Here is a 15,929-nt window from a genome sequence, read left to right as displayed (position 1 = left end):
AGGACTGTACCTACAGTTTAACGAGGGACCCAAACCACTATGTGCCTCCACCGGGTATCGAACCCAGGACTCTGATTTAAAAGTGGTAATGTTACAACTACGCCATCATAGAGGCCATCATTTCTTTGAGTACTCTCTAATTTACTGAACATATGCTGTGAATATATGGAGCACTATAATTGGTCTCTATAAATAAATAAATAACTAAACAAATAACACTGTAAATTTCTAAGAAATTTTAGTGAACTTGGAAATTTGTGACTAGGTGCAAATGTCAATTTGAGCACTGACACAGAACCACAAGGTGTCAGGTTCAAACAAAGGTCAGGAGTAAATTTACATCCTAACTTTCCAATTTAATTATTCAAGAATAATTAGTGTTCATACATGAAATATGTAATTTCTTATTCATACTTTTACTTACTGTGTCACTAAAGATGAAAGTAGTGGTAGGAAAGTTGGAAGTATTTGTCCACCTCCTTTAACCAGTAATTTCCTCAAATAAGCTGGAGGGGGATAAAATTTAAACATAAATCAATGCAAAATTTCAGACAAATGAACTTTTCTTATTTTTCAGCAATTAGAATATAGTATCACTACAGATATGTTTGCAATATACTTGGATCCTTGTCGTCATGATTTAGATATGCTCAGGCAGCAGTATGAGAAGACTCCTGTACCAGAAAAATTCAGAACGTAAGTTTAACAAAATCACCATATTTAAAGAAACAATTCTAATGTCATGTATTATTTAAGTAATTTTTTCATTTAGGAGCTATTTTAATTTTGTAATTACAGAAAAATTAATTGTGAAGAATAACAGTGCCACGAAGAGGAACATAATAATTTATTTATTTTAATTTATAACAATTTTTTTTTTCATAGGTTCATTAATATATTCTGAAAAGTAACAGTTAAAATAGAGCTGGCAAGATTAAAGCACTAAACTCCTGGATTCAGAATATATTGTATTAACCATTAAGTAATCATTCACTCTGCTAGAGGAGCAGCCCTTGAGGAGAGAAAAAGAAACAACTTTCAAATAAAATTCACAAGACTTAAGTCCTAAACCTTGTATACAGAACATATCCTGACCATTACATTGTAACTGCCATGGTGATTCAAAACTCTAGCCACAGTGCACTACGATGCCAGGATCTCAAATTTAAATCCTGGCCTGGGCATTCTTTGTGCATATTCCTTCATCGATTTCATCATATTATACTCATCCTCATTGTCGTGATTAGCCAAATGTGGCAGAAAAGCGATGAAATTCAATCAGTCAAGATTCTAGCAGTACATACACCACACATTTTCATCAGAAAGATAACCACTGAAATATCAACCACATTTATGCCTGAACACCTGACCTTAGAGCATTGCCTGCTATGTTCTGTACCACTAGAAAATTTTAAAATATACCAGCATATATGTATCTTTTGCTCCTTTTGTGTTAACAAGAATTTGAAATCAAGGGCATGCAGAGAGGTGATATTTTGGTATTTCACCTCACCATAACACCCAAATTATTCAAAATGGTAGTTACTCAACTAAAAATGAAGCATGAAAAACTAAGCATCTTTGTTAATTTCTTTTATATTGTAATATTTAAATCGCAAAATTCATTTATAATTTAGTTGTTGATTTGCTTATGTAATAAGTACTTCTTTCATGTTAAGGGGAATAAACAACGTGGTTGATAATATAAGACGTAAGCAAGTTGCTAAATATATATCCGCAAAACTTACTTGCAAATGTTCTATTAATTTCGGTGGCCTCTGCCACCATCCACTTGGGAACTCGATGATGTTAATAGAACATTTACAAGTAAGTTTCGCGGATATAACTTTAGTAACTTGCTTACATATTATAAGTACTTCTTATTAAAAAGCTGTAGGTAACATTTGGACTTCATTAATAACATGTACTCTGATTAGTTTTAGTTGGTACCTTTATGGTTTTGAAGATGATCTTGAAGTTCTCTTTCTCCATATGGTGCACGAGGTACTTGGACTGGACCCATTTAAGTTGGATAATCTTATGAATTTTATTATGATGGTAAAGAAGGCTTATAAACCCATACCTTATCACAACTTCTATCATGCTTTTAATGTGACTCATTGCATGTATAATGTGCTTGTGAGGAATCGAACAGTCTTTACATATTTGGAGGTATTTTAATTTATGTATACATTCTTTGATAAGGAGTTGAACATTATTAACTTCTATTTTATGTACTAGATTTAGTAATTACAGAATTTGTGTTCATATATATGTATAGCAAAAGAGTTACACTTACCAAGAGAAACACATTTAACATTTGTTTGATCATTATCCCATCCCATTCATTCATTATTGAATTACATTGCATAACTGAATTTTTGGATAGTGTAGAAACCATAAACTATCCAGAAGGGGTTAGAGTTTGATTAATTAAGAATCTCTCAGAATTCAGAATTCTTAATCCTAAACATTAATTTTTGGGGCAAGGAGATTAAAAGGCTTCTCCATGTTTTGAATCTGAGATACTCACATTCCTTACTAGTGCCCTTACCATTTGAGATATGGATCAATTCTTTGCCTAATTGTAATTCCCACCCCTTAGATTTTCTGTTTTTTTCCCCCCTAAACATAGCAATTGCAACTCCCATATCTGAATTGCATGCAGTTGAAGAGAGAACAGATGATTCACCTTTATGCCTTTTTCCTGCATTTTCCAGTCAGATTTGAAACCATTAATGCATTTAAATGGATAAGCATGCTCATATTTTGTTACAATTTCACCCCATCTCAATCAAAGAAACACTTTGAGTGTTGGGAGGGGAAGCTCATTCACAAAGTAGGAGTTCTGATCTTGTTTAGAGTTCATACTGACTATGTCCAGGCATGGATGTCCGGAAGGGGGAGGGGGCAAGGGATAGGGCCACAGCCCCCCTGGAAAATGAATGTTCATGTAAAAAGTATATATTTCACACATAATTTCATTTCAGTCACAGAATTTATGTTAATAACTATAAGGGTGTTGAACAAACATGATAATTTCAGACTGAAGCAGTGTTTTTTGAGGGGGGATCACTATTATGGGAAAAAATATGCCTCCTTTGCCTCCCCTGGAAGAAATTGCCTTGCTTGCCCTCCCTGGAAAAAATCCTGCAGATGCCCATGTGTCCAGGTGGGTCCGAAAATCTGAATGAAAGTAAAGTATGTGCAGAGGCGTGGTGTGCATCTTGTTAAATACGTTAACCGACAGCATTTTCTGCAACTGACAGAAGAGAAGAGGCAGGCCGTTCCGCTACCCTCAAGAGGTAACAAGAGGAAAGGGCTCCTGCAAGGGAAGAGCGGGGAAATACTTATACTTAGAGGCAAGTGTGCTAGGGGGTTATTCATATGCCTGTTTAGGGGCCCAGTTGCTGGTCCAGCCTACCAGATCAGCAAGTGTTGCCACATTGGCTTTCCAGAAAAGATCTAAATCCCACCTAAAACGGGGATACTATTTCTCTGAAGCAACTAGAGCTAGTCTGCAAAACCAAAACTGGATTTAACTACAACTGAGACCATTGACGTAATAGATGAAAAGATAAGTACTTGATGCGATTCATGATTTGGACAAACCTTGCTCCAAAAGACTAAGTTGGCAACAGTAGTACGTACATCTGGACTTCTCTTCCACCACTGGAGGAGGGGAATTTTGTCATCTGCTCACCGAACAAACGTCAAACTGACTGGAATGTGTGGTTCTTCTTCCCCTTTTGATCTCTTTGCAAGGAAACAGACATGGTTGACAAGGCTCGACTACTATTCACTGGATTTTCGCGGTAACTCTCTCATGAGTGGTAGTTCTTTCTAAATCACTGAGCAGATTGAAAAAAAAAAAGAACGAAATCAACCAAAATCTAGATCAAAGGAATATTTTGGGGGTAGGGTGGAGATGATAACGTTTTGAATTTGAATTTGAAATTAAAATTTTGGGTGCATCAGCATGAAGGCTATTTTGCACCTGTCACACTATGTGGAGTCCAGCCCCTTATCATAACAAAAATAAAATTGTGTCTGAAAACTAAAATATCCTTACCTCGGTTAAAAGCTGAGGCTGTAAAGAGGCACTCAGCACATATAGCGACAAAACACAGGACAACACACAGAATTATACTGGCCATAGTGCCAGTCGCCAGAGCCTCGTTTGTCAAATGCAGTCCAGAGTGTACTATGTGGAAGTGAGGTTGACTTTTGGGCACCTTATCAGAAGGTCACGCCTTACACCCTGAGATGATAACGTCCGATGGCTGGTAACACTTTTGAAAAAGTCACGCCATGCCACTGAGTATGTGATAGGTCTTCTGTCGATTTAGTGTTGATATGTTGACAGTACATTGAGTGAAAAATCACTTTTTCATTTATGGAGATTACTATAAAGATAAGTGCTTTTACATACCTTACTTGATGCAAAAGTTACTGCTTCTTTTTGGAATTTCAATCTACTTAGTCTGGACCTCTTCTGGACTGTGCAATGTTGAGTTCATAAATTAAAAAGATGGGTAGATGATTAAAAATGAGGCAATACAATAACTCGATGCATTACCACACTTATTGTACATTGAAATCTAACAAACTAGTACAGTGAACTTTATTTTGTACTTACACCCACCCCAGTGATAAAAACATGAAGATTGTTGGTTGTAAGATACTGTTTAACATATGAAATAGTAAATAAGCAATGAATGCAGGCTTATGGCACACATTCATGGTCAGCTAACTTAATACCATGAACTGTGTTGAAGTGGTAGGCAAAGCTACATGTCTCAGGTTTGAACATCGGTCAAGCATGGTTTCATTGTGTTTGTCCCATCATCAATTTCAACCAGTTCTACATTCATCCTGATCACCATAATTAACCTAAGAGATTGAAAAGTGACATAAAATAACCAAAAACTGAAACAGAAATAGTCAACGGACTAGGTTTAACAGTACCAATTCGAAGCACTAATGTTTTTCAGAAAACAGCATTATTGTTTGCTGCCATATGCCATGATTTAGACCACGTTGGGTTGTCAAACAGCTTTCTCCTAGCCACCAGGCATAAGTTTGCGCAACTCTACTCAACATCAACATTAGAAAATCATCACTATGATGTTGCACTTCTACTTTTTAAGGTAAGTCTTTCATAAGTATCGTAAAAAAGTTTTACATTATGATTAATTATAGGTCTTATCTACTCTTACGGCAGGCATTCTACATGCTGGCAAGAGAAGTGAGGAGCGGGGAATACGCAGCAGACCAACCAGACAACAGTGGTGGCGCTGAGAGTTACGACGTCAAGGGAGGGAAGTGTTGCCCCCACCTCATTCTACAGGCTGTTGCGTTTCTTATCGCGCTGGATTGGTTGCTTCCCCTCTCTCCAATTCCCTAGCCAGCATGTAGGGCACCTGCCGTAAGACTGGAAAGAGCTACAACCACTCATAAATACAACAAACATGCAAGAATAGACTGAACATGCACAGGTATAAAGATAGAAATTATAGTGACAATGTACAGGCTCAATCAAGACTCACTGTGGAAACTCAGTTAACACAAAATATAGCATACAGTGTGTTACCTTTTTGTGTATGTGCTAGTTGTTCCGTCCAAATGAAGGATAACAGTAGTTTCAAATATCTTTTTGTGATGGAGGGGATCACTTAATTTTTGACATCAAAAGGGATCACCTTTTTTTAACCATTTCTTTTTGTGTTCAATGACAATTTTATTTTATTTGCTTTGGGAGGGATGATCACTTAAATTTCGATAATAAATGGAAGTGACTTCAATTTATTCCAATGTTAACAGATGAATTATTGTTAAATTTAGGGGAGATTTCAGACCAAAGGGAAAAGTAATGCACAATACATGCCAATTGGGAACAAACCTATCAACAACAATGTTTCACCCCACAGTGACATGACAGACTGCACAAGCTTGTGTTCAATTGCTGATATCATCTAGTGGCACGTGGCACTTCGGTCTGAAATCTCCCTAAGAGTCTCTCCTTTCGCCTATGATTACATGTCTGTCTTTAAAATATTTTTCATTATGTAGGCACGAGTTTAATGCATAATTTATTCATTACAGGAGAGTAAAGTATTTGAGGATTACTCCAATGAAAGATACAAGGATCTAACAAGAGAAATATATGATGCAATTATTGCTACAGATTTGCAATTGTACTTTAGTAGGAAGGTGCAATTACGGAAGTTAGTGGTTACCAATACACTGGACTGGAAGAATTCAAACCACAGGTTTACTTCTATTTTGATGATTATTATCTACTAATGATTAGTCTTAGCAGTGGCATGCCCAGGAAATCTGTAATGACTTCTTTTTAGTAGTAAATGCTATATATATTTTTACCATTTTTCATATATTGCCTTTTTTCTAGGGGGTGTATAAATACTACCAAACTCCTCCTTGGGCAAGATTTCTTTCTGCGACCTACTTGATGGTGTAGTGGTATTCAAGGGGTCCCAGATTCAATACTTGGTGGAGGCAAACAGTGGTTCGGATCCCAATTTAAATTGCAGGTCCAGTCCTGATTAGCTTATCTGTGCATGAAGAGGACTTTACAAAACTCAAACAAGTTTTCTTTCTCCGAAATATTTATTTGTTCAATAGAAAACGTCAATCACCATGGGAGAAGCAGGGCATGATTTAGGTCAAGGCTTACAAGTGGTAAAATTGTCATTGTAATGTGCTAATGGTTCTCCCCAGCATTTAATTTATTTTAGTTTCAACATATAAATAAAATCCACTTACCAGCAATTTGGACTAAGGGTACAAGCCAGCTGTGAATCAATTGAGAGACAAGCCACACAAATTAAAACACAATATACTTTCGAACAAACAATACTTACTACAAATTATAGAATTATACATAATAATAATAAAAATTAAAAAGATGCAGTTTACTACTCAATATTCTGTCCTATGAATCTTGTTACCAGGATGAGAAATTTAACAAGCATTGATTATTTTCAAAACATTACATTGATACACAGGAATATATTTTCGACAAAGATACAGGGTGGCACATATAGTTTATACCAATTGGAGTTGGCAATCCTGGCAGAATGCACGTGTGCATGCATGGCATACCTACATCCATCGAGAGTTGGGAGTCAGGCAATTAGCATACCATGGAGCGTTGGCCGGTGCAGATGCAGTTGTGGAAGCCTTCATCAAAAGAGGCACAAGGTAATGTAGATCACCATGCACATATTCCAGAGACACACAACATTCTGAGGTGCGTTAGACAGTGGAGACCCATGGGTAATGTGAACCATCAGTCGCCATGAAATATGTACTATTCCACAAGACATGTTGAGACGAGCGTCATGAAAGCTTTCCCACATCGCCTCGAACAATGCATTCAAGCAGGAGGAGGACATTTAGAGGATGTTATTTTCAAGGTGCACTGATATCTGTATTGTCCATATTATACACTGTATTAAATGCCCGTGTATATTTTTATTTCATAGCCATATAAAGTTACTACAATCACTCAGTGTCTTTTCGTTGTCCTCACCTTGTAATCAAGGGGTCCCGGGTTCGATATCCGGTGGAGGCACATAGTGGTTCGGATCCCACTTTAAACTGTAGGTGCAGTCCTGATTAGCCTTACTGTGCATAAAGCAGACTTAAAACACCAAATCAATCCAATCCATCTTTTCGTTGTCATTTGAAGTTGGTAGATACAATATGCACCATACTGTACAAGAAATAAAAATTTACAGAAGAAAATGCAGTTCCTTGTGGCCATGCAAATGTATTGAATGTGTCAACAGAACTAAGCAAGAGGCTTTAACAATGTAAGTCAGTATAATTCAAACTCAGTATCAGCACAATAGGTAGTAGCTATGGTGCTATATTGAAAAGGAAATTTAAATTTGCATATACTAATGAATAATGTTTATGTTCAAACAATAATAAATAACTTTATAATTATTAAATTGATAAAAGAAAACTAGAAACAACAAAACTACAAGAGCATTTATAACATATCAATGCTATACTTGAGAAGAAAATATCTCTTTGTTATCTTCTGAGCTTCCTTTTTCAAGATTCATCATCTGACCAAACCACATCCAAACGTAGAACATATAAGTGTCACTCTATGCAACCTTCCTCCAAGCACTCATTTGAGGAACTGTAACATTTACAACCATGCTCGTTAAGCAAGATGAAAACAGATACCTATTCACTGCTTCAAAATCAACATGGCATCTTTTATACATATCAGTGTCATTCCATAACTTTCGAATCTTTATAAGATTATATCATGATCAAAGTTCATTCAAGTCATAAAAGGCTTCTATATCACTTAAACATCCAAGTTATTATAACATTACCACGTTTAATGCTTTAAAAGCAACAATTATTGTAGAAATATATCACCATCCCATATTGATATATCTGTCCTTATCTTTGTTCCATCGTCCGCTCCCTCTCAAGTCACAGACAACTAGTATCAGAGCAACTAGTTCAAGCCAAATCTTTTAGTATGTGCAATCTTCAATTGTTTTTGTTTTATATTTTTGTCCATAAGTGCTTAACAGCTTGAATGTTTGTGTTGTAAATGTACATATTTGCTCTGTTACAGCTATTTTACTATGTATATTGCAATATACTTATCTAATGATTACAATTACCATTTTTTTTAATGTTGATACAAAATACCAAGTATGACATCATATTATACATTGAACAATTTTAAAGAGTTGACCTTTGTATATACACCTTGAAGCCAATGCAAATGTACACAATTTCAATAAATTTAATTATAAATTTGAATGTATCATATCTTTCTTGTCTGAAAGAACACATATGATTGAATATATTTGTTTTTCATATTGCCAGTCAAAAATAACTGTTATGACTAAATTGTTATAAATATTGCACAAATGTAGAACTTTGAACTTAGCCTAACCTTTTTGAAATGTTGTTATGACAATGTATTATTATATTGTCATACTGGCGCTCAACAAGGGACGAACCCACAACAACAGATCTGAGCACTACTGAGACTTTTAACATATAATAATTAATATAATGCCTCTATATTTACAAACTGTTTTCATGTTTAGCATTATAATCAACTGAGTATAACTGAATATTTTTTTTTAATGAGTATAACTGAATATTTGTTTTCCAACAATAGAACAAGAACATGTTCATCATGAACCAATACAGTGCAACTACACATAGTGAGTTTTTAGTACATAATAATGTTGAAAAACAAACAAAAAAAATCAAGTTGTACATACCAACAATTATCTAATGAAGTTCCATATGAACCATTTTTACATAAAACAATGTAGCTACATAACATTTTTATTTATTATGAACCAATGAAGCACCATTAAGAACTTCATTCTTAATCTGAGAGCATAATTTCTATATTAATCTTTATTTAGCCAAAAATATATTAATTATAATTTTCTATATGTAGAGTAAGTTACCTATGATCCAACTAAGTTTCCCATTGGGTATTCATCCATTTGTCTAGTAACATCATCTAACAAGACAAGAATCTAAGTCCCTGCATCAAAAGCAAACATCCTCAGATTTACAGAGTGTCAAAACTAAGATTTCTTACATCACAAATCAATTCATGCAAGAAATGTATAAATTATGATGTGCGCACAAAAATTATAAATCTCAAATAACTGTTGTTCCTGAACTCACAGCGTCACGGCACGAATTTCCTATTCTGCCCTTTGTGAACACATTTTGGAGCCATAATGCATTCTAGCATTTTAAAGGAACCTACTACTTGACTTAAGCTTAGATCAAAACGTCTTTGCTTCTTGTTAAGTTTATTTCTATTTGAGCCTAAAATTCAACTCTTGGAATCTCAGAGCTTTATAAAATGTTTTTACGCCACAGCTAAATCTTAGCATTAAAATCTATTATGCACAAGCTATCACATTATATTATACATTTTTTGCACTCCAAAATACACATAACAAAGAATATTTGTTATATTGAATTTTTCCACTGCTAATCACAACTAAGGATCAAGATATATGAATGAGGACCAATGTCGGATTACGAAGATCAACTTAAGGCAAACTCTACAGATGAATACTTCATACCTGAACTAATGTTTCAGACTCAAGGAAAGAAGTACGAAAAATGAGAATTTTTACATTGACATCTGACTAAAGAAAAATTTGTGCATAAAGTACTGAGACTCACTGTACCACCCTTAAGCAACAGTCTAAGAGAAGAACTTAACCAACCAACCCTCATGGGTATGGTTGTGAAACAAAGCAGTATCTTTTGTCCTTCAAACCAACAAAATAAATAACATGTTATCAGTTAAGATATCATTATCATGTTTTGTAATGATGAAGAAAATATTGCATTATACATTTATGAAGTATGAACATAAATATTGGATATATAATCTCAGATGCATAACACTGTCAAACCTATACATGCGTGTATTAAAAAGAATTTACAACCATGAATCAATTTTCGATTATCAGAATAGCTTTGAGTTTGCAATTGAGAAAATACTATCTGAAATTGTCAAATAATCAATCAATCTGTGTCTACTCTTAATATAGATCACACTTATAGAGAATGACATCACACTGACAATACCTTGTGAAAGCTCATTACTATAATATCTTCAAGTGCAAAGATATCATATGATCATGTCAAAGTCCTTTAATATGCTGTCAAAATAAATCACAAATTAACGTTGTTATTCATTTAGAATAAAACAACTAAACTATACCTCATACCAACAAAATTCCATCCTAGTCTGTATAAATATTTTATCAATCCTAGCAAGTGCATTGATAAAATAACATATCTCTGAGGCTTAATTGACAAATCTTTTTAACGTAGTCGTGTGTGATTTCAGAAGTCATCAAAAATATATCTAACATAGCTTTAATCCAAAACATGGTAAGAATGGTTATCTCAAAAGATACTTGATATTTACGATCATTATCAATATAAGACACGTGGCTCAGAGTAATCACTTATGTAATTAAGTACATTTATATTATAACATAAATGGAACATTACATTCCCTGAAAAAACTAGTGTAACTGGTCTTAATATGTATTTTTCCTTCATAAATTTATACCCCTAAGATGTGGAAATAAACAACCTTCAATCATCATATACAGCAGCATCATTGTGTGGCTCAGCTTGATATGTGTATTTGAAATCATAAATACCCAACCCATCAGCACTACACGATTACTATTGGAAGAATCTAAATTTGATAAAGCACCAGAGATAAATGTGCATCATAAAAAGAAATATATATATATTCATGTAATAAATATTTCTACATTAAGTGTCACAATAGGACTCACTATTGCCTTTACGTGAACACTTCACAATGCTTTCATGCAACTGTGGCATGGAATTATGAGTGACGAGCTTGGATCATCTAGTGGATGTCTCTGCTACATGTCAACTTCATAAAATATACAAGGAAACAATTCATCTTCAGGAATTATTGACTTAACAATTCCCTAATAGCAAATAAAATAATTCTCGTATATAAGCATTTTAAATGCACTTCCATTCTTGGTACACTACCACTGCTTAACTAACATCTTGGGTAACATCTTTCACCAGCTATTCAAGTTTGTTACATAGATGAACTATTAAAGTGTTTTAAAATTTGCTTTTGTTGTGCATAATAATGCCAAGTTTCCCACAAACGTGCGGAGTTATATTTAAGTCTAATAAACTTAAATATAGTGATCATGCAACTAAATTGTGCATAAAATAAATCACAAACTTGTACTTCAAAATATTATATTGTATTTTTGTCCATCAAAATGAACAGTAGTACTGTGGCCAAATATACCTCCCTAGACCAACAGTCTAGAAGATACTCCCAACCAACCACCCTTTTAAGTTGATGTGTCAAGCAGTTACTACATCTATGTAAGATATAGAAGCTAAAGAAACATCAACTTGCACTTGTCTAACTTGGGCAAGAAACTTCTGCACAAGATCATTAATTTTACATTACAAAATAAATAAATAAATATCATGTATATGCCTACTTAAATATTTAATTTGATTCCTAAATTTAATTTTGTTATTGGCTTTGGAGTCTCCAATTAGAAGCTGAACTCCGAGTATAAGCAGAGTTTCTATAAGTTTTGCTACGGCCACCATCACTAGTTTTGCTACGGCCACCATCACTATCTGATCGGTAATATTCTATTTTATCATAACCAGGACCATTGTTATTGCTCTCTCTGCATACTGTGGTTTGCACCCTTGTATCACATGATTGTTTATCATGCTGCTGTTGAACTCTATTACCAACATCAGAAGATGATTGTTTGTTATTATTTTTATTAAAAGTCCTAGAATTTCTATAGGATTTACTAGAATACCTATCCTTATTTCTATTTTGATCATTAGCACATGAAACATTTGCTACTCTAGCCTTATTCTTTGGATTATAATTATTTCTGTTCATGTCATTGAACCGTGCAGGATTATTTCTTAAAGATTGAACATTTTCAATTACTTGCAACGTTTGGTGCAATGTACGTACGTTATTAATCACCATGTGTTCACTAATCCTGTGTGGTAATAATGAGGCTAATTGTGCTATCAAATGAGGTTCTTCAGCATGAGGCTGAGTAGACTTCAAAATTTTGTAGTTCTTATTCGCATATTGTAACAGGCTTACATTACTCTCTTTTGTAAAAGGAGAATTCAAAGTTTGAGTCAACTTTACTGATTTCCAGCGGTCATTCTGATAATGTGCCAAAAAAGCCTTTTTAAATTCAGAATAAGTGGTAAACTGATTCTTTACTTCTAAGTACCAAGTTCTAGCACAATCAGTTAGAAGTTTTGGTATGTACTTCAAGAATTGACTTTCTTTGATGTCATAAATATCTAGGTTTTCCTCTACTTTTTCTAAGAATTCCGATGGTGCAAACTCTAAAGATATCCCATCAAAATGAGGGAAATGCCTCAAGTCCTGTGGTTTAATGAGAACTTTAATTTGACTCTTATAACAATTAGTCAATGGAACATCTACTGAATGACTAACATTATTCATATGACCCGCATCATGTTGTGCATATGAAATTTTGTCATCAACATTATTATTAGCAACTGATTTGTTCTTCCTCAATTTTCGACGCTTAGATGTATTTCGGTATGGACCACTAAGCATACTTACTCTATCATGATCTGAATCTGTACTATTATACATCTCAGATTCAGTATTCACTCCTATATTATGTCTAACAAGACTACTTTTTGGTGAACCATGACAAACTTCATCTTTATTCCCAACTGTATGTTGTCTCTGATTTACAGTGTGAGAACTCATTCGAGGTGTAAAGTCACTCTGTGCTTTAGCTGTATTTTTAACTGCTATTATATCATGAGTTGATAATGGTGTTAATGCATTATTAACTACACTCATGATATTGGTTTCTATTTGTAGAAGTGCATTCTTAACACCTAATTCCAAAGAAGAGTTGATATTGCCATTATTATTTACACCATGCAACTTATGCAATTCATCATCTCTATAATACTTGTGCCTTGTACTAATATCCACAGACTTATCACTATCAACATCACTCCTAATTGCATCCTTCTCTGGAACGCGAGTGATAATAATATGCCTTGCACTGCTAGACATAACTTCTTTATCAACCTCATCTTGTTGTATGCCAATAGATTTGACATCAACCTGTGGTTCAGTTGAATGAGCATACTTGGTTTCACTTCTTAACTTAATTAGATCATTACTTAATGTACCAAGTGATACACTACACTGAGCACAAACCTCAAGACATTGATCCAGTTGAGAAGTGAACTGTTTGGATAAATTACTAACTGTATCGTCTAATTTTTTATCCATATCCGCAGCAAGATAAACTAGCTCATCATTCATCCTTTGATCCAGTAATTGAACTTTCTTTTCTAACTTTTCTGTTCTATCTAAGCATTCCATACGGAACTGTGAAATATCTACCTTAATTTCTCTAAGTTCCTTACTTTGAGCTTTACTGGCGTCAATGCTTTCTTTCATCTGACTCTGCACAGCACAGATACCTTCTTTCATTTCACCTTGCACTGCAGAGATACCTTCTTTCATTTCACTTTGCACTGCAGAGATACCTTCTTTCATTTCTGCCTGCTGCGATTTGAGCATCATCACAATGTCAGCCAATGTGATCTCCTTCTCCATAATGTTAGGTATTGAAACTAATATCAGAAACAAGAATATTCACAACTCAATAACTTATACTTTCCTATCCAATAATTGTACCATTTGAGTCCTCATAATCTAAGTTTAACAATGTAAGTCAGTATAATTCAAACTCAGTATCAGCACAATAGGTAGTAGCTATGGTGCTATATTGAAAAGGAAATTTAAATTTGCATATACTAATGAATAATGTTTATGTTCAAACAATAATAAATAACTTTATAATTATTAAATTGATAAAAGAAAACTAGAAACAACAAAATTACAAGAGCATTTATAACATATCAATGCTATACTTGAGAAGAAAATATCTCTTTGTTATCTCCTTCCGGGATAAAGCAAGTCTTTGTATTCACAATTCTGAGCTTCCTTTTTCAAGATTCATCATCTGACCAAACCACATCCAAACGTAGAACATATAAGTGTCACTCTATGCAACCTTCCTCCAAGCACTCATTTGAGGAACTGTAACATTTACAACCATGCTCGTTAAGCAAGATGAAAACAGATACCTATTCACTGCTTCAAAATCAACATGGCATCTTTTATACATATCAGTGTCATTCCATAACTTTCGAATCTTTATAAGATTATATCATGATCAAAGTTCATTCAAGTCATAAAAGGCTTCTATATCACTTAAACATCCAAGTTATTATAACATTACCACGTTTAATGCTTTAAAAGCAACAATTATTGTAGAAATATATCACCATCCCATATTGATATATCTGTCCTTATCTTTGTTCCATCGTCCGCTCCCTCTCAAGTCACAGACAACTAGTATCAGAGCAACTAGTTCAAGCCAAATCTTTTAGTATGTGCAATCTTCAATTGTTTTTGTTTTATATTTTTGTCCATAAGTGCTTAACAGCTTGAATGTTTGTGTTGTAAATGTACATATTTGCTCTGTTACAGCTATGTATATTGCAATATACTTATCTAATGATTACAATTACCATTTTTTTGAATGTTGATACAAAATACCAAGTATGACATCATATTATACATTGAACAATTTTAAAGAGTTGACCCAAGGTACCTTTATAAGGTATGCCATTCCCGAGGTTCCGAGATTTATTCCCATGATGCTGTGCGTGCTATGATGTCATTAAGCGGACAGAATGGAACTTACTTCGTTATCGTATACGGAAGCTTGAGATAAATGGGTCTATTATTTACTTATACACACTTTTTCTTGAATGCCGGTAGAATGAGAACAAATCATCCTGTTTGTGCTCTTGCCACGTGCAATAATAATAGAAGAAAATCGCCTGGAATAAAGTCATCATCGCTTCCCAAAAAACAAGTTGCTGTAGCAGGATTGATTCAATTTGTTCCTCCAAATTTCGGACTTACTCAGTGGTGTAACCACAGGGGAGGGCAGGGGCATTGTCCCCCAACCTTCGACGGAAGTCAATTCTAGGGGGGGGGGGGGAACATTGATGGCCAAAGGCACCTGCAGGGGGCACAGAGGAGAAATTGCCCCCTTCTATTTCAAATTTTATACAAATAAAAATACATTTCGTAAAATTTTCTTGCTCGCTTCGCTTGCAATGCCAGCTTTTCTGAGTCTCGTCAAGTTCAGAGACGTAGCTAGGGGGCGTCGGGAGTCGGCCATGGGCGCCAAATAATCTAATTTTAAAAAAAATGTGAAAGAGAGAATGCCTTAGCG

The 15,929-nt window shown here is 34.5% G+C and overlaps 1 protein-coding gene across 1 annotated transcript in view; it reads left to right on the top strand.

Moving 5' to 3' along the window:
- Positions 1–15,929, top strand: part of LOC145988756 (cAMP and cAMP-inhibited cGMP 3',5'-cyclic phosphodiesterase 10A-like) — a 57,178-nt gene that overhangs the window by 21,344 nt on the left and 19,905 nt on the right. The window contains exons 10-13 of the mRNA XM_083123915.1: positions 578–696; positions 1,938–2,172; positions 4,995–5,150; positions 6,106–6,272. Of these exons, the coding sequence (XP_082980041.1) occupies positions 578–696; positions 1,938–2,172; positions 4,995–5,150; positions 6,106–6,272 (677 nt within the window). The remainder of the gene's footprint in view (positions 1–577; positions 697–1,937; positions 2,173–4,994; positions 5,151–6,105; positions 6,273–15,929) is intronic.

Source organism: Lepisma saccharinum, chromosome 6 (genome assembly GCF_977018435.1).
Source record: "Lepisma saccharinum chromosome 6, izLepSacc3.1, whole genome shotgun sequence".
Lineage (NCBI taxonomy): Eukaryota > Metazoa > Arthropoda > Insecta > Zygentoma > Lepismatidae > Lepisma > Lepisma saccharinum.
The sequence above is the reverse complement of the archived record's forward strand: the minus strand, read 5'-3'. Positions and strand labels throughout refer to the sequence as shown.